The sequence below is a fragment of the Myotis brandtii genome, unplaced genomic scaffold, assembly GCF_000412655.1.
Source record: "Myotis brandtii unplaced genomic scaffold, ASM41265v1 scaffold709, whole genome shotgun sequence".
NCBI lineage: Eukaryota > Metazoa > Chordata > Mammalia > Chiroptera > Vespertilionidae > Myotis > Myotis brandtii.
Window position 1 is genome coordinate 630,354 of NW_005370782.1, and position 21,230 is coordinate 651,583.

General features: G+C 35.8%; 1 protein-coding gene across 1 annotated transcript in view; it reads left to right on the forward strand.

Moving 5' to 3' along the window:
- UNC13C (unc-13 homolog C (C. elegans)) overlaps nucleotides 1-21,230 on the forward strand; it is a 557,952-nt gene that overhangs the window by 280,626 nt on the left and 256,096 nt on the right. Inside the window, exons 10-12 of the mRNA XM_005882381.2 lie at nucleotides 11,423-11,635; nucleotides 14,484-14,599; nucleotides 16,673-16,836. Coding sequence (XP_005882443.1) covers nucleotides 11,423-11,635; nucleotides 14,484-14,599; nucleotides 16,673-16,836 — 493 coding nt within the window. The remainder of the gene's footprint in view (nucleotides 1-11,422; nucleotides 11,636-14,483; nucleotides 14,600-16,672; nucleotides 16,837-21,230) is intronic.

Below are 21,230 nucleotides of genomic sequence, written 5' to 3' on the forward strand. Positions count from 1 at the left end.
CTCTACGGCATTTTCTACGTGAGTTTGGCATATATGTGTGTTGGTCATCTGCCTGTTTGCTCTTCTATTCTTTCCCTAAAGTTTCTTTGATATGCTCTGTATCTCAGGAACCTGAACTCTGAAGGCTACCTTCCCCAGACTTCCTTGCCCACTATGGTTAGACATGAGGAAGCACTGCTGTATAATTAAATATGGGAAGATGGGAGAAGCCAAAGTATTTCTTCCCTTGACTCTCTGCCTGGAGAGCACCTAAAACAATGTCTGGGTCTCCTCCATGATTTAATTTCTCATTAGATGGGACCCCCTCTATGGTCCCAGTTCCCATATGTCTTTTCCCATTTAGTCTGGGTGCCCTTGTCAACAAACCTTTGTGCAATGTTGGTGGGAATGCAAATTGGTGCAGGCACTATGGAAAACAGTTTGGGTTTCCTCAGAAAAAAAGAAAGAAAATAGAATTACAATTAAATCCAGCAGTCCTACGCAGTTAGGGTTTCCTCAAAAAAAGAAAATAGAATTACAATTAAATCCAGCAGTCCTACTTCTGAGTATTTATCCAAAATAGTTGAAATCAGAATCTTAAAATGATATTAGGACTCACATGTTCATTGCGGCATTACTAACATCCAAGATGTGAAAACAACTTAAATGTACATCAACAGGCAAATGAATGGAAAAGTTATATGAACATACAATGGAATATTATTCAGCTGTACAACAGAAGGAAATTCTGCAATATGAAACAGCATGGATGAACCTTAAAGACATTATGCTGAGTAAAATAAACCAGTCACAGAAATACAAATTCTGCATGATTTGACCTATTTGAAGTTTCTAAAATAATCAAATTTATAGAATCAAAGACTGGAATGGTAGTTCCTAGGGTTGAAGAGAAGGGGAAATAAGGAGTTATTAATCAACGGGCAAAACGTTTCAATTTAGCAGGAAAAATAAGTTTTGAAGATTTGGTGCACAACATTGTACCTTTAATCAACAGTACTGTACTGGACACAAAAATTTATAGAACTACCAAAACAGTATGGTGCTGCTTTAAAGACAGACATATAGACCAATGGGACAGAATAAAGAGCTCCAAAGTAAAACATTAATAGCTAAGTGAGATTTGATTGTATAAGTATAAATTAGTTATTTAATCATGTTTCTGTGTTTTTTTATAATTATCTGATAATTGTTTCCTTATTTTATATACAGTATATTCAGGAACTTGTTCTTTGCTGTTAAAGGAAAAATACATTTATATGTTTGAATGATATAATTATCGACTGATTAGCTAAGAGTAAGTAAAAAGCTACTAGGTGCTCAGCACTGTTCTATATGTATATATAATCATCTTTAAAGGTGTTTATTGATATTCTAATTTAATAGATTGGGCAGAGGCTCAGTGTGGTAATGTAATTTGGCTGAAGTTATATTGCTAGTAAGAGGCTCAAATGAAAAATTTTTAAATATGTATTTTATTAATTTCAGAGAGGAAGGAAGAGAGAGAGAGAGAGCGAGAGAGAGAGAGAGAAACATCAATGATGAGAAAGAATCATTGATCGGCTACTCCTGCACACTCCCTACCAGGGATGAAGCCCGCAATCAGGGCATGTGCCCTGACTGCTCCTGCACACTCCCTACCGGGGATGAAGCCCGCAATCAGGGCATGTGCCCTGACTGGAATCGAACCATGACCTCCTGGTTCATAGGTTGATGCTTAACTACTGATCCATGCTGGCTGGACTGATGCCATTTTTATACACCAATAATGATCTCTCAGGAAGAAAAACTAAAAATAATCTCATTTACCATTGCAACAAAAAAAATTAAGATACTTAGAAATAAACTTAATCAAGGGGCTAAAAGACCTGTACTCAGAAAACTACAGGGCCTTGAAAAAAGATATAAAGATGTATAAACAATTCAAAGGATATACCATGTTCATGGATTGGTAGAATTAACATCATTAAAATGGCCATAATACCCAAAGCAATCTATAGAATCAATGCAATCCTATTAAAAAACCATTGGCATATTTCACAAATCTAGCACAAAAACTCCAAAAATATATATGGAAGCAGAAAAGAACCCTAAATAGCTATAGCGATATCCTATATTTTGTGAGAGCAATTTGATCTTCCTATTTTCTATATATATATAATTGAAACATATTTGTGGAAATATGGAAATTTAAGGTGTACAACATATGGATTTGCTACATTTATATATTGCAATATGATCGGCATTGTAGCTATAGATAGCACCTCTATTGCATCACATAGTTATTTATTTTAATGTGGTAGGAATAAATAATATCTAGTCTCTTAGTAGGTTTGCTAATTATAATGCAGTACTGTTGTCTATTTTCGCTACACTGTGTGAAAATAGACAACAGTACTTATTTATCTACTAGTTGCAAGCTTGTACCTTAAACAGCATATCTCTTATCCCCCTACCCTCAGCTCCTGATAACCATTTTATTCATCTTTATGAGTTTGAATTTTAGATTCCACATATGAGTGATATCAGATAGTCCTGTTTTCTGATCTCCCTTTTCCTAAGTTTTCTCTTCTTTCATAGCAAAATAAACACTAAAGTATTTTGTAAACAAACACGTTTCTTACCTTAATTTCATAAACATTAATTATTAATACTAATATTGTTTTAATATTTAATAACTAAAACAGCTGTTAAAATAAGCTTATTTTGCAACATTAATATCTGGAGGAAATAGTAGATATAAAAACAGAATGTAAAACTTTCAGGTTTTCTGATCTAATTGTGGAGCTGGCAGGGGCAGGGAAATGGATGTACTTTATAAGGTCATACTTGCCCCTTGGTTCTATGATCCACTACAAAGACTTGCTTTAGCCAACACTAGCTGCTCCTGCATAAATTCCTCTTCACTTTCATTTTTCAAAAGTGCTGCTGATAATAAAGTTTATTTTTTTGTTCTTATTTTTAATTGTCTTTTATATAATTGATTTGTAAAATGGATATACAATGCCCAAATCCTACAAAGAAAAATCTCAATAAAACTTAAACAGAAGTGAAATGTTAGGTACTGTCTCTTTAAAAAAATTCTAACTTCCATAATAAAATTGTCCTTGATAAATGCAGGTAGGAAAAGTTGCTGTGCATTGTCACTGGGTTTCAAACTTAGGGTTTGTCCGTTTCCTGTCATGGAATTCAAAGATAATAGTGTTGGGGATCTTGATTCAATAACAAATCAGACACCACTTTTGCAAGGGAAGTGGTTTACATAATTTATAATAAAGCACTGAGAGGAAATGTGTATGTTGAGTATCTAATAGTATTTCCATTTGGTGGGTCAGAGTTTAAGGAATTAAGCTGTAACTAGAGAATCAAATTACTGTTTGAAAGACTGCTGCTGCTTTGCCTCAGGATGGCTCTTGCAGGTTTCTGGCTGATGATTTCTTAATCAGTGCCCTGCCCTCCAGCCTGAGTTAAAATGGAATTATTTACAATTATTAAATATTTTAAAATACAACTTTATTAATTGTAAAAGAAAAACATTAAAAAATCAATAATTTTACTAATTATACAACCTACCTTTTCATATACACTCATAGCTATTTCAATGTGTGTGTGTGTGTGTGTGTGTGTGTGTGTGTGTGTATGTATGTACATATTGAATATCTGTCTTATTAATTTGCCTATTAACAAACCCTGGTCATTTAAAATATTACAGAATTTCACTTGCTATACTTACAATATGTAGCTAGAATTTTACATATTCTCAAAAAATATAATTTTTAAATTGCTGACAGCGTTACAGATGTCCCCTATTTCCCCTTTTTGCTCCCTTCCACTTAACCCCTACCTCAGCCCAGGCCTTCCCCACACTATTGTCTGTGTCCATGGGTTATGTATACATGCATATATGTTCTTTGGTTAATCTCTTCCCGCCCCTTCCATGTCCCTCCCCACTGAGAGCAGTTATACTGTTCTATGTATCCATGTCTCTGGACCCATTTTGTTCACCAGTTTATTTTGTTCATTAAATTCCACATATAATTGAGATCATGTAATATTTATATTTCTCTGACTGGCTTATTTTGTTTAGCATAATACTCTCCAGATCCATCCATGCTGGCTCAAAGGTTAGGAGCTCCTTCTTTTTATAGCCACATAGTATTCCATTGTGTAAATGTACCACAGCTTTTTTTTATCCACTCCTCTACTCAAGAGCTGTTTCCAGATCTTGGCTATTGTTAATAATGCTACTATGAACCTGGGGGTGCATATGTCCTTTCTGATTAGTATTTTGGGATTCTTAGGCGATATTCCCAGAAGTGGGATCGCTGGGTCAAAAGGCAGTTTCATTTTCTATTGTTTGAGGAACCTCCATACTGTTTTCCATAGTAGTTGCCCCATCTGCATTCCCACCAACAGTGCAGGAAGGCTCTCCTTTTTCCATACCCTCACCAGCACTTGTGGTTTGTTGATTTATTGTTGGTAGCCATTCTGGTAGGTGTGAGGTGATACCTCATTGTAGCTTTAATTTGCATTTCTCTGATGATTAGGGACCATGAACATTTTTACATTTTCTATTGGTCATGTATGTACTCTTTGGAGAAGTGTCTATTCTGGTTCTTCGCTTGTTTTTAATTGGATTGTTTGTCTTCCTGGTGTTGAGTTGTATGAGTTCTTTGTATATTTTGGAAATGAACCCCTTATCAGAAGTATCATTGGCGAATATATTCTCCCCTACAGTAGGTTCCCTTTTAATTTTGTTGATGATTTATTTTGCTGTGCAGAAGCTTTTTATTTTGATGTAGTCCCATTTGTTCATTTCGTCCTTGCCCTTGGAGATATATCAGTGGAAATACTGCTACTTGAGATGTCTGAGATTTTACTGCCTGTTTTCTTCTAGGATTTTTATCGTTTTGTGACTTACATTTAAGTCTTTTATGTATTTAGAGTTTAATTTTCTGTATCGTATAAATTGGTGGTCTAGTTTCAGTTTTTTGCATGTATCTGGGCAATTTCCCCATCACCATTTATTGAAGAGGTATGCATTTGGGCCATATCCAGGAAACTCTAATATAAAAATATTTACAGTGAAACCATTTGTTAAGTTGGGATAAATAATTATTTTTACAAATTAGTTATTTGGATGGCTGCCCAAAGGAAATTGGACAAATAGTGATCGGCTCTGCAGAGATATGGTGCCTATGAATTAAAAACAAAACAGCGCACAGGCATGTGCACCCCCCCACACACACACACACAATAATCCTGAGTCCCAAAAGGCAAAATGTTTTCTCTTAACAATGAAAGAAATCTTCTCTTTAAGAATGAAAAATCATAAAGTTAGACATGAACCACTCTATTCAAAGGGAATTATTTTTAATGAAAGAAAAACTACAAAGCAAATGGTTCTAGCAGTACTTATTTTACTTATTTTATTTATCAAGAGTCTGTACAGTAAAATACCTCATTCTCTAATAATAGAAAAGACAAATTCACTAACTGGAAAATTAAACCAGGAGTCATGATTAGCTAATAAATCAGCTTGAAAATGGTCTAGCAGATTAAGATTTAATGGGACTGTGCTTTTTCTCTCTATTGTATGTGATAGATTTTTCTCTTGTGTGTGAAGACATTTCTCTTGTTAAATTTTGTTTAGTACATGAGCCTATTGAAATGCAAACCTTTATATTTTCATAAAAGTCAAGGTCTGTGACATTCATGTTAAATATTTAAGGAAGAATACAAAACATGGCAAGAATAAAAAATAGTGCAACCATGTCTGCAAACGTGATATGACTGAGATGGGAAATTCACTAAGGCAAAACTGAAGAAGACAGAATGCAAGAAAAAAGTCCACTGCCCTCAAAGGGAAGGATTGAATCAGAGAAGCAAGCGGGTGAATCGTAAGGAGGCACACACTGGCAACATGCACTTGCATCCACAAGCATTGCCTTCGCATTTTCCTTCTTTTAGCCATTTAACTTTGTAAGTTGCAAGGAGGTTGGATCAGTTTAAATAACGCTGCTGCCCCTTTTCACATCAGAGAACTGACAATGAAGGCCGCGCCTGCCTCTCTCATCTGCCCTTCTGGTTGGCAGGGGAGGAAAAGAACAGGCCTGCTGGTGAAGGAAGAGGCTGGGTGGGAGGCAGTGAAATCTAGAGTAAAAAAGAAGCTGGTCCAAGGTGTCCTGCAGGGTGTAAAATGCAGTTTGATCAGCGTGCCTTTTTTGTTGTTCTTGTGCAAAAGATATTAATTATTGAAATGTACAATTTTTAATATGCAAAGTTTTAAAGCCTGAAAAATATAGTAACAGTTCATAAATTAAACACATTGTACATCACTTTATGTACTACTAAAAATTAACTTAGTAGGTTGTTCAAATTAGTTTCCCCATTGATTAGATTAAAATTTCACCCAGTTTCCCATTAAGCCACAATTGTGGCTTAGTCAAAGAGAGATTTATTTCATTCAACAAGAACTCCAGGAATAGGCATTTGAGGGCCGTATCTTAACTCAATTATTTCATCGAAAAACAAAGCTTACTCTATCTTCCTGTTTTAACATCCATGTAGGCTACTCTACATACATGTTCCAGGGTAATAAAAAATAGAATAGAAGAAACAGGACCAGAAGAATTTTTCTTAGATCTCATTGGAAGAACTATATCAAGTGATCATCTGTAGTTGCAAGGAAGGCTGGGATATTGCATAAAAGTAGGAAAGGGGAAAAGAGGGGTTGAAAGGTTATTTTATGAACAAACTTACAGTATTGCCAGCTTCCACCTTTGACTAACTAAAATGTATATGCAAACTTTATACCTCTATAATTAAATCAAATTAATTCATCCCCTCACTTTCATGGCAGGTAATCCAAAAATTATATCCAGTTACTGCATTTAGTTTTAAAGTCCAGGATCTATGGTAGTCTCTCTACCACTTCCATGTTTCACTTTGTGATACTTGGACCTAAATTAGAGACAAGGCATCTTCCTCCAATAATCCCAATGTATTATTATAGAGAGAGGAAGATAACAGGATAACACAACAATGTTAATGTCTTATTCAGTAAGACGGAAAGTGGGAAATTCATGGCTGTTGTTAGTGTATCTGTCCTGCAGGATAGATATACCTGCTGGACAGATATACTCAGGACTTCCTATCCTAGCAGCAGAAGTAGTTACTTAGCTAGCCAACATGGCAGGGAGGGTAAATTTGATATGCAAAATTTACTTTTTGGGAGGGTATATTTTTTATTATCCATTTTCCTCCAATTCCTTGGTTGTACCTCTTGGGAGAACATCCTTGCACAGTTTGGCAATGCTTACACACTTTAAGCAGGTACTGTGTAAAGTGACAGTAAATGAATGAGGGCTCTAAAATTGACTGAAAGGCATTATATATATGTACAATAACTATAAATTGGCACCATCCCAGGAAATCCAGGCATATGGTCTTCCTAATTGTGACGATAATGTACTTGGACCCCACTTTCTATTGTTGTGACTCAAGAACTTAGACATTACTTTAAGTATGGTTATAGCCAAAGTAGAGGCACATTTGGGAACACTATTCCCTGGAAAATTTACCAGGCTTCCAGGAGATGGGCTTCAAAGCCAATTTTACGAGTAATCACATAAGCTGAGAAATTTTAACTCTTTGCTACTGGCTCCTCTGTTCTGGCCAATTCCTCTCAATCTAATGGCTTCTGTCTTGGGCCCTACAATATAGTATGTCAGCATGAAATTACAACACCATTAATTGGATATTTGCCATCAATTTCTCCTTCATTGTCACTGAGAGACTTCCTAAAGGAAGAAGTTTGAAAAGCTCTGGGGCAATAATTTTATCTCTTTTTGAAGTTGCACTTAGAAACCTCTGCTTGTATAAGTGCATTTTTATATCCAGAAGCAACTGGCTTTTCTCTACCCTGCAGGCTTCCAAATTATGATCTTCTCACTCAATTTACATGGCAGGACACAGGTAGAGTGATCCCCTCTTGGCATAACTGTGCTCCATTGTATCTCTACGTACAGATTGTCTAGCTGTACTTTGAGTGCACCTCTACTGTAGTATATTTTTGAAAGCAGAGGTTTAATAAGCATACGCCAACATTCTGAATTTTATTTCTACCATTCATACTAAGAAAAAAGCTTCAGTTGGCATATTGTTGGAATTCCAAGGTATAGCGAGCAACATTTTGACTAACTTTTCTTCCATTGCATTTTTAAGTGCATTGGTTTTTCAGCCTGAGGTAATTAAATCTTTACTGTCTTCCCATATCCTCTCACAGAGTCAGTTCCTCATTTTAAGTTCTGTTATTGCAACTCCCTTAATTCTTTTAAAATTACTGTTAGTCAGTATCCTTAGTTGCAAATAACAGAGTTTGCTCTAGTTATCCTATGTAGAAAAATATTATTTCATAGTCTTTTAGGTTGTTCAAGAATTTTTAGAGAGGTCAGAGTACCAGCCTCTGAAGCTACTATGCAGAAACAATGTCCAATTATATCATAGGGTTTCTTTGAAGAAAACACCACTGCCACCACTGATCAATACTTTTGCCCCTGAAAACTAAATACCAGACACTCTACATCAAAGTACTAAACCCTCCACTACTGCTGTTGGCAAAAGAGCAAAACCCAGAATATTGCCTCACTTTGCTAAATTTTGAGTTCAGATATTACTTGAATGCAGGTCAAATATGTTGACCATAGCTGCAAAGGAATCTAGCAACATGAGTTTATCCAGCTTAATTATTGAAAGGATGAAGGATAGAGACAAACGAAAGGAGAATGTTTAGAGATATCAGGCATTTGTAGAGGATGACTCTCCACCACACTATCTTAGACTAAATCTCTAATTTTATACCCACTGAAAAATCCTCACTAATTTTCAGTACCTGTATTAGAAACATCAGTCCCACTGCTGTCTTTACACTGAAGAGATCAAAATATAAGTTTCTGACCATTTAAACCTCAAATTGTTTATTTTTAATATTCCTCAAAAATAGCTCTTGAGAAAACATAATGAAGTAGGAACTAGTACGTCTTTATGAGAAACAAGTGGAACCAGTGTTATTAGTGAATGACGTTAACATTTGATGTAGTCCCATTTGTTTATTTTTTCTTTTGTTTCCCTTGCCCAAGGAGATAGATCAGAAAAAAATATTGCTATGAGAAATATTTGAGGTTTCACTGTATATGTTTTTTTAAGGATTTTTAGGGTTTCAAGTCTAACTTTTAAGTCTTTAATGTATTTTTAGTTTATACTTGTATTTGGTGTAAGAAGATTGTCTAATTTCATTTTTTGCATGTATCTGTCCAATATTCCCGACATCATTTATTGAATAGACTATCTTTATCCATTGTATGTTTTTTGCCTCATTTCTCAACTATTAGTTGACTATACAGATGTGTGTTTATTTCCAGGCTCTCTATTCTGTTCCATTGACCTAACATGTATTTAAGTATGTAAAGGTAGACACAACTAACCTATAGGTTAGTAGACAACATACTTTCATCTGTAAGTAGAATTAGCATGACTGTGATCATCTCAAGTGCACCTGATGCAAATATTTTGATTCAAATATTTTGAGTGGTTTTGACATTGGTAATGTAATTTCTCAAAATAGAAAACAACTCTTGGTAAAGGTCTGAATAATAACAATTATTTACTAGTGTTTTTATGCACTAGTTGTTTGCCAGAAAATTTTAGTATCATGTAAAACATACAAAAGAGTTGGTGTTTTTATATATAAAGAGTTAAGTTCCAAACTGAGGTTTGGGTTTTGCATTTTCATCAATGCCTTTGGGTCACTTTAAATCATGTGAACTGTCCGTTAGATGGTAGGGTGTCTTAATCCCTTATCTAGTCCATTGAGTGCCAAGAGTGCCCTTTGGTTTGTTGAAGAGACCAAAATGTCCCAGAAATTGGCAGAATGTTCTGTGTTGAAAACTCTTACATTAAGCAGAAATAGGGTGCTACAGTTTTGCACATTGACATGTCAGACCTCAAATCTCATTCTTGTATATGCTATATTATTTTGCCTCATAGGTTAATGAGAGAGAGAGTATACTGTCAGAAGTCATTAAATAATTTATGTACCATGAGCCCATTGGCAAGCTGGTGAAGACTATAAACACTTTTTTTTCAAAATTTATTTTTAGATTCATAAGATAAAATACATAGAATTAAAATCAAACAAATTATGTTGATTTAGCTTTAGTACAGTAAAGATGGTTATAAACAATAGTTTAAATTCTATAACACATGTAATGTTATATGTAAATAACTGTGGCTTTATTTTTTTTAATATATTTTATTGATTTTTTACAGAGAGGAAGGGAGAGAGATAGAGAGTTAGAAACATCGATGAGAGAGAAACATCGATCAGCTGCCTCCTGCACATCTCCTACTGGGGATGTGCCCGCAACCCAGGTACATGCCCTTGACCGGAATCGAACCTGGGACCTTTCAGTCCGCAGGCCGACGCTCTATCCACTGAGCCAAACCGGTTTCGGCAATAACTGTGGCTTTAATGGTGAGAAATATCTCACAGATACTGATAATACTGCTATGGTCTGGTGCCTATATTCATAATTGGAGGAAAAGAAAGATGATGTTGTTTTATTAATTTTTAAATCCAACTTCAGTGATGCTCAGAACTCAGCCAATAACCCCCAGTTAAAGACCCCTGTGCTAAAGTGAATGCATGTACAGAGTAAATTGGGATTCAGGGTTGATCATCCAAACTGGCTCTAAAAGCTATAGAAAAAGTTATAAAGAGCAGGTGACTAGTTGATACTTAAAGAATGATTAGTTAGCAGGCAGAAAAGCATAAGGAACAGTATATACAAAGCCATAGTATTAAGAAAGACTGTAATATGTATGGCCAATATTAAGTAGTTTGTATCAGTAAGATAGAGAGAAAGAATCCTGGAAATGATGAATGAACTAAAATGTGCAGCTTATTGTTAAAAACAAAAGGATGTTGTTGTAAGTCTACTTGATTTAACAATATATTGTATACTTACTGGGATTTTTAGTTTACCAAGTGGATTGTGTGATGTCTGCTTTTACAACCCCCATTGCAATAAAATTAGTTTTATATTTATGATGCAGAATTTTTTAGCATAAATATGTTGTTGTAGACAACTGTTGTGAATAAGAAATAAGTCAAAATACCCCAAACAAATATTTCTGACCCAAATTTAATTATATCTAGTTTAGTTAAAGGGAATATATGGGATGGCATAGGATTTTTCTCTACTTGACATTATTTAACTAATACAACTTTCTTCAATATCTCTGATACCTACAATATACCATGGATTGAATGGGTCAGTGGTAAATATAATTTGTTATGTAGTATATTATGCCTTCCTGGATTATACAGACTTAAAATAAGTTGCTAACATCAAATGCCATTTAGAGCGGTTATCAGTGGTTGTTAACTTACCCACATTTATTTTCAGTGAGTGCCATAACTCCACAGATCGAATCAAAGTCAGAGTGTGGGATGAAGATGATGATATCAAATCCAGAGTCAAGCAACATTTCAAAAAGGAATCAGATGATTTTCTGGGACAAACAATTGTCGAAGTGAGGACCCTGAGTGGAGAAATGGATGTCTGGTACAACTTAGGTGAGTATCTGATAAAAAGTTAAATAAATTTCCAGAATATCTGTGGAATATATTCTATTACCATATAGACAAAAATGCCTTTCTAGAAAATTCTGTTGGACTTTATGTGGTCTAGTTTCATTAGAAACAAAATGGGATAATTATTTATTCAAGTTCAGTATTATAGGAAGACATTGGTAAGTTTGAGATGAAAAGAGGAAAGTCAACGAATCAACTAGATGTATTTTAGGAGAAAAATATTAGCCCATTCTTAATTTTTAAATCAGAAAAATGTAGCTCCAAAAACCTTTGCCAAATGTAATAAAAACTAATAATCAACCTATGACTTGATACTGTTTGATTTATTTCCTTTTGGTCCCTTAATGAATTTTGGCGATAAAGGAAATGTGTATTTTAGATATTTTTCAAATGGTGATATAAATGTCATCTTTAGCTGACAAAGCCAAGTACATCTGTGAACTTATGCTTACTCTAATAATGACAATATTGAGAATATGTTTAATTGGCATGGCTGTTAATTGAAATTTTATTATGCAACTAATAATTAAATAAAGATAACTTTTAATTTTACTTTTACTATAATTGAATAATAGTCTAGAATCTTCAGTACTGACTTAATAGTAGTAAAAAATATGGATCACCTCAGTTTCTGTAAAGGACATGATCCAAAATTTCTTAATCATGTCATCTTAAATGTTTTAATTAAATTATTAAGGGCTGGTGGTGAATCAAAGAAGGGGTTACACAGTTCCAAGATTACAAAGAGTTTCCATTTAGGATATCAATATATTTTAGCAAATTGAAGAGTGCTTCTGGGTTTTTAAAAATGTGCATACTTCAAGTAATATAATATTTGACAAATAGAGAGATAAGGTCATAGAATTAATAAAACTTTAAATTATATAATAATTTAAAGAAGGAGCAATATATAACTTATCTGCACACAAAATTCAAACTACACTCAGAATTAATTATCAAAAAACTATTTTAAAGAAGACTTCCTGAAAGAGAATTGGTGTGGTGCATCCACATTACTGGCATAAAATTTTTACTTCAGTTATAATCATCATCTTCCCACATCTTATTCTTTATAAATAAAAATAGAGAGGTGAGGCCAGGGTAAATTCAGGCCATTAGCTCTGTGCAATACTCACATATTGTGTTTTAATTAAAGAGGTTAGCTTTATAAATAAAAATAGAGAGGTTAGGCCAGGGTAAACTTCAGGCCATTAACTTTGTGCAATACTCACATATTGTGTTTTAATTAAAGAGGTTTGCTTATACTTGGACATTTTCCTGTAATAAGTTAGCATATCTTTGAATTGAGGCAGTTAGAATTCAGAACAGAAATTTTTCAAATTGTTTTTTGACAAAAGATACATGGATATATTATTTGCCAAGGAATTTGAATGTGCTGTTAGTAAAGTCAGCTACCCAGCTCTCATGCTGAAAAGGCCCTTCCATCTATGGAGAGGAAAACATGATATTACACAGCATGGAAGGCTTTGCCTGCTCATCCTCAGTTTGTACTTCTTGCCCTCTTTCCTGGTTTATAAATTTTTAAAATAGGAGGGTGGAGGACAAGTTTTAGCTTTGTGTAAAATCCTTCAGTGGTTCAATCCACATAAGCACCATATTTCCATTCTTTGTATAGCGTTCTTCCTTCCTTATCACTTAGAATTCATTCCACCAGGCTGAAGAGAACTTGGCCAAAACAGAGCCTGTGCCCCTTTAATGCATTGGGATGATGACAGTTATAGGATCAGTAGTGTTTCCCTGGCACTATGGAAAGAGCTCTGTGACAAAAAAAAAGCCCGGGGAGTTGAATTTCTCTTGGCCCCAGCAGAGAACTTCTTGGCCTCAGCAGAGAACTATATATATATATATTTTAATATTTGTTGAGAATCAACAATCTCTCATCCAGCAAGAGAAACACTCATGATTCTGACATTCCTGAGGGAAGGATCTTCACAACACAGTGACTATTAAATATTAACAATAAAAAGTCAGCATATATTTCATAAGAAAAAAAAAGTAGATTTCATAATTTAAATTTATCTCATGGCTAAAAATAGTTATACTTAGAAAGAGGGCCAATCACCACTATTTTGTGGCACTCTCCCTCCTGACACTTCATTTGTGCAATGAATGGGTCAGCTTGCCTCTCTATGTTTCATCTGTGAAGTGGGTGACAAACGTAGGTCCCCTACCTCCATTCACACTCTAGGAAATTTGTGACTGTGCTTTTTTTTTTCTCTCAAAGCTACTGATTAGTATTGAACATATGTGTGTGTTTACATACACATTACTTGACTAAATTAACTACATATTGATTCCATTCAAGTAAACAGTTAATCCAAAACTCATGAGTAAGCACAGGCGGTAGACTATAGGTCTTGATGAATCACTAACAAAGAAAACAGTAATTCTTCTTTTGTTAGCCAGAGCTTTGACTCATCTTTTCAAGCACAGAAAGAAAGAGTAGAAGCTTTTAGATAAATTGCTTTCCTGGTTTATTTTATGTTTAAGTTATATTGCTTTTAATTGGCCAAATAATTTAATTTTAGTGGATATTCTAACCAAGTACCCAGACATTTATCTCAGAATGGCAAGGTCTTCTGATTAAGCTTTTCTATATGAAGTATCTATAATGTAGTTTGACAATCACAGTGACACAATAGGCACATTACTTTAAGTCGTATTCAGCAAAATCTTTATGGTGGGATAATCAAGCCTGATCTAGAAGAATGGCTTTTAGCAATGTAAGCCCCCTTTAAGCCTCTCAGAACTTGTATGCGAAATATGGGATTATCACAAGTGACCAGCCAATTCCTTTTTGCTTTGTCAGAGAAACGGACAGATAAGTCAGCTGTATCTGGGGCCATTCGATTGAAAATCAATGTGGAAATAAAAGGAGAGGAGAAGGTTGCTCCATATCATATACAATATACATGTTTACATGAGGTAAGAAACTGGAATTGTATTACTAAAAATCCTAGAAAAGAAATTGGTATGAATTGTGAATCATACAATAAAAATGTTGGTTTAAAATATATAATTGAGTTAGCTTTGTGGAGTTGTTTCTGGAGTTCTTAGTCCATCCAGTGGTTCTCAACCTTCCTAATGCTGCGACCCTTTAATACAGTTCCTCATGTTGTGGTGACCCCCAACCATAAAATTATTTTCGTTGCTACTTCATAACTGTAATTTTGCTACTGTTATGAATCGTAATGTAAATATCTGGTATGCTATATGTGTTTTCCGATGGTTGCGACCCACAGGTTGAGAACCACTGCTCTATACTCTAGCAGTAAGGATGCAGGTGGGTGTCCTCTAATGGGAGTTTAGAACAAGCACATGTGATGGGTATGAATAAACAAGTCTATGAGATAATGAACTAATAGACCAAATGAAATTACCATTCTTGCAAGAAGAACAAAGAATGTTAAAAAGCACTTATTGCATAAATAAGTCATGGTGAATATTTTGGGAGCATAAAAGATATAGTAGTACTCTAGTAATGAAGAGAGGATCTAATTCATGAATGTTTTTTGAGAACTCTGAGTTAGTGTTTAGGTTTTATTGAAGGTTTGATTAATAATACTGTTTACAAATAGAAATATAAAATGCTGATGTTGTACCAAAGGATTTGGGAGCCAGTGTAATAAGCAATAATTTTTTCTTCCTTTTTCTGAGTACAACAAAGGGCTTCATACATATTGAACCCTCTGCATTTTATCTACCCTTTCCACAAACATATCTGGGCATGAGAGTGTCAGAATGTAGTTACCCACTCGTAGTAGTAGACAACATACCCACCCAAAAGGTAGGGCCTGGCTGGGTTAAAGAGAAGTAAAGACCACCCTATGTGATTCTAACAGGAAGACTCACCAGTTCCTTTTTGTGTCTTTTGTAGATATACAAATCATCTTGGGCTTCTATTGGATGCTTTGCATCAGAGAGCTTAGTTAGAGGTGTTACAAAACCATTCTCTGATACAAATGACACTTGTTCCGTGTATAAAAAAAATACCAGGAGAAATTGAGGAATGTACCTTTCCCTATATCCAAAGAGGTAAAGAGAAAGTACCCTAAGATGAAAAACAAGCTGAGAGAATCTTCACATATTATTTTTTCTAAATATCTATAAATATTTATGTGCAATTATTTGCACCTCCATTTACTAAAGAAGTAATGAGGAACAGTATTAAATCTTTTATTTATTAAACAGTAATTAGATATAGGACATAGGCCTAATTTCCTGACTACTATCCATCCAGTGTTATCATTCCTTCAAGAAAGGTGGTTAAGTTTTCAGACCAATAAAAAAAAAATCCTGGAACTGGCAAGATGGGAGCCTTAAGAAGTGGGCAGAGAAGATTTGGATCAGGGGGACAGCATTATGCTTTGCTCTTTGGAGACTTACCTGCTGGTAAAAGAACAATAACAAAAAAACAAAACAAAACAAAAAAAACCCTAAAATCCAAGAAAGGCTCCTTCAGGCTACATCCATGCAGCAGTTTCTAAACTTGTTAGAAACAGAAGGAATTCTATGTAGTGAGATTTCCGATGATAGAATTCTCAAACATGCATTTCAACCTCAGTTCATTGCCCTGATTCTGTAACATTTTGCAGCAAAAGACCTTTAGTATCATTTACATACCTAGATTCTGTATTAACACAGCCAAAATCAGATTATTCAACCAGTGCTCTAAAATTTACTCAGAGCTCATGAGTGCAAAATATGTTCTAGCATTTAGAAATGTTTGCATGTAAAACCTTTTACTTTCTTCTAAAACAATTGGGTACATATGAAACATTTTAATTATTGATCCTGTATAGACCCAGGGAGAAATATAATCAGAATTTGCATAAATTTGATGTTAGAATTAAGATCCAAGCTATTCCTATTGCGTACAGATACTGATGAAACATTAGAGGCAATCACAATGCAAGTATAATTTACTGAAAGTTACAGTTAAATACTTTTGGCCTACTCTAATGAATTACTGAACAATTGAAAACCACTTACTTTTAGAATCTGTTCCATTACTTGACTGAAGTGAAATCTAATGGTGCAGTGAAAATCCCAGAGGTCAAAGGGGATGAAGCCTGGAAGGTTTTCTTTGATGATGCTTCCCAAGAAATAGTCGATGAGTTTGCCATGCGCTATGGGATTGAATCCATTTATCAAGCTATGACGTAAGTATCATAGAACATTTATGTGCTCAAAAATCTCTGTTGAGATCTTAAAAACACACACATTCATAGCTCTTCTTCTAATTTAATTGAAATTTTGATGTAAAAGACAATTACATTTTCATGGGCCATTTTAGTGTACCCTCTCTTTTACAGCTATAAAATATTAATGATGTGGTAATTCACTACCACTATCTTCTCAGGCTTTTATTTTGTTCTCAAAGCGTGGCCCCTGCACTACCAGCATTCACAGCACCTCAGAACTTAGAAATGCAAATTTACCACCCTACCCCAGACCTAATGAATCAGAAACCTGAGGGTGGGGCCCAATGATCTTTGCTTTAACAAACCCTACAAGTAATTCTCATACACTCTGAAGTTTGAGAACCGGGGCCTTGTTTGATATCTGAGAAAGTTAAAGCCTGATGATTGAAGTGCATGATCCAAGGTTATAAAGCTTATTAATGTCCAGGATACATCTAGAGCAGTGGTTCTCCACCTTGGCTGCACATTAGAATCACCTGGGAATCTTTTTAAAATCCTGATTTCTGGGCCTCATCCTCCGGAAATTCTGTTTCTTTGTTATGGGGTGGGGCCACAACATTAGTAACAAAGAAACAGAATTTCCGGAGGATGAGGCCCAGAAATCAGGATCTTAAAAAGATTCCCAGGTGATTCTAATGTGCAGCCAAGGTTGAGAACCACTGATCTAGAGCCTTTATAATGCCTTAACCCTAACATTAGACTATATCATTCCTGCCTACATTGATATCATTGATGCTAATTCAGTAAAACCAAGATTTATTGAGCACCCATAGAACCCAAACACCACAGTAAATATGGCACTACAGAAATGAGCCATACAGATATATAACCTTTCAGTAAGGATTTAGAATTGGGTTAATACTTGCCTATCCTTTACCTTTTGAAACCTGGTCTAAGTTTGTAACTGCATTTTGTTCAGATATATACTGTATATAATATGTAAACTATTTATGTACGAATAGTAGAGGGCTGTTCTTTTATATTAATGATCTGATTATATTTTCACATGAGCTGTGTAGATGGTGGCCCAGATAATCAGTCATTTTCAAATACCTTATTGATGGATGTGTACTGAACCAAAATCAGTGTTCTTCATCAAAGTTTACTATTCATAGCATTTAAACACCAGTCCTAATTCTAGAATAGCATATGTAAATTTCTTTAAAATTTCTGATAAAATGTGTGCTTTTTCAGTTTACAGAATGTCCTAATCTATACTAATAAAAGAGTAATATGCTAATTAGTCCGAGTCAACCAGACATCTTCCAGTTGTCCAGTCCTCCTTCCGGACAAAGCCACAGTGGCAGGGGCCAAGGCAGAGGCAGTTGGGAGTGATCAGGCCGGCACGGGAGGGCAGTTAGGGGCGATCAGGGGAGTGATCAGGTCGGCACGGGAGGGCAGTTAGGGGTGATCAGGCTGGTAGGCAGAGGGGTTAAGGGCGATCAGGCAGGCAGGCAGAGGAGGCCGTTAGGGGCGATCAGGCAGGCAAGCAGGCAGGTGAGCCATTAGGAGCCATTGGTCCCAGATTGTGAGAGGGATGTCTGACCAGTTGGACATCCCCTGAGGGGTCCTGAATTGGAGAGGGTGCAGGCCGGGCTGAGGGAACCCCCCCCCCGAATGCACAAATTTCATGCACCAGGCCTGTAGTGTTAAATAATAAAGACTTACAGATTCTTAGACGCAACATGAAAAAGAACTTAGAATTTACCCAGGTGAACCTCCCTCAAAATCCCTATTACTGTATTACTGCATCCTTGACTGGTAGTCATTATCCCTGTGCTTGCTCACATCCACTGGCAGGGCTCTTGCTCCTTTAGATGCAACCTATTTGTAAGTGAGTAGCCATAATGGAGTCTGTGATTTGCCATCTGCTCTGTCCCAGGTCAATGGCAGTAATAATTCATCAGGACACCTTCTATAAAATTTGAGTGCAATTAAAATACACTCTAAAGTAAGTGAAGTGTTCTGCCAAAAGAGAGCTATGCTTAAAATAAAATTAAAAATAAATTTTAAAAAACACCCGGAAATAATCCCAGTAAAAGAAAGATATTTATTATAAAATATCTCTGTGTGTTGATTCAGATTTCTGTAGTTCTATATTTCTTGTATTCTGAGAAGCACAATCATGTTAATACAGAAAAACATGGTAAATGTATGATAGTTTAAAAGAGGAGAATCACCCCTCCTTTGTTTTTATCACTTGTATTTTTCTGACCCTTTAACATATGTAAACAACAACAGATGATATTTCTAGATACTTATTGATATCAAGTGACCTGCAGGTGACTAGGGTCCTATAATATATCTGAGAACTCAGTTTTGACAAAGCTCCTGTCACTCTAGGAACTAGTCTAAAGCAGGAGTCGGCAAATTTTTTTTCTATATACGGCCAGATAATAAATATTTTCTGCTATGTGAGTCCTAAAACCTTTGTCATAACTGCTCAACTCAGCACTCCTAGTGCAAAAACAGCCAAAGACATTAAGTAAACAAATGGGTATGGCTGTATCCTGATAAAACTTTATTTTAAAAACAAAAACTATGGACTGTGTTTGGCTGTGGGCACTCGATTGCCAACTGCTGTTCTAAAGAGGGAAAGCAAGGCAGACAGGCAGGAGGAAAAAGAATGCCTGGTTTTTGTGTGATAAATTGACCGTTGCACTTGGATGATAACACAATGTGGTAGGTTATCTCTACTTGTGGTTATACATTTGATTTGATATTGATATTTTTATTTTTAAAATGTTTCTTTTAGTGTTAAATATGAACCAAAATGGCCTTAACATTTCCCTCAGCTGGGCACAACTCTAGGCCTCTTTCTGCCTGTCGGCCCCTGCTCTCCCCCTCACCTTTGTCCTTGCAGAATCCAGAGCCCTAACAACAGAGGCTCTAACCTCCCTTTTCTTAGAGCATTTCCTTTGGAAACCTTAGAATTGTAAATTCTTTCTCTTTTAAGATGTAAACTTTTAAAAAGACACTTGCCAGTTTTACACCCCAGGGCTGGATTTCTCAGGGATATGGGAGAGCCAGAGCTTTTGAATATAATCATCAAGAAAATAGGCCCCTATGCCCAGTCTCCATGGAGGGTTTCTAACTTGGGTTGGGGCCTTGCCCCAAGTTGTAATGCTCCCTCCTGTCATGAGGATAAGAGAACGTTTATTTTTCCTTTGGGTAAGGCCAATTTGCAAATACAGATGACTAGGATTCCTCTACTCTAACTCAGAATCCCTACCCTCCATTCCCCACCTCAGGTCTTGAAATCTTTTCCTTCATTTATGTCAGTAGAGTTGAGTTCAGACTGAATTCTGGATTTTCTTTCATTGAAGAAAACTTTCCTAATTCTGTCCACTGTCATTTTTGCTTTGACAGCACCCACCTGACACCATAGATATTTATTGCAATATTGACTATATTCCCTTAGCTCTAATGTACATCACCATGATTAATTTTATGACTGGAAACTTTTACTTCTTCATTTCTTCACCTTTTTCAACCATCATCCTAACCTCCTTCCATCTGGCAACCATCAATTTGTTCTTTGTAGCTATGAGTTTGTTTCTGTTTTGTTAGTTTGTTTTGTTTTTTAGATTCCACATATAAATGCAATCATATGGTATTTGTCTTTCTCTATTTGACTTATTTCACTTAGCATAATACTCTCTAGGTCCATTCATGTTGTTGCAAATGCAGATTTTATTATTTTTAGGACTGGCTAATATTCCATTGTATATTTATACCACATCTTTTTTATTCATTCATCTATCAATGGACAGTTAGATTGCTTCCATATCTTGGATATCCTATCTAATAATAGACAAACATGGTAATTAACCATAACTTCGCTACCCTTCCCATTGGCTAATCGGCGATATGCAAATTAACTGCCAACCAAGATGGCAGCCGGCAGCCAGGCAGCTTAAGGGAACAGGAGGTTTGCTTGCTCCAGTGATGGAGGAAGCCAACGTTCCCTGCCTGCCGCCACCCAGCTCTGAGCTGCACTCTAAGCAACTATGTTGCAATTATAGAAGCTAAACAAACCTGCTTCAACCAGCTTCGGCCTCAGAGCTTAGAGCGGCAGTGATGGCAACAATGTTTCAATTATAGAAGCTAAACAAACCCAGATACCTGCTTTCAGCCAGCTGCAGCCTCAGAGCTGGAGCTGGGCCTCAGAGCTGGAGCTGGCTCTCAGCTCCAGTGACAGCCATAGAAGGTAAATAAATCCCAGAATAAAAAAAGAAAAAAAGAAAAAAAGGAGAGGTTGGGAGCTTCAGTCACCCGCCAGCCTGAAAACGGCCCTCAGCCCCTCACCCAGACTGGCCAGGCACCCCAGTGGGGACCCCCACCCTGAAGGG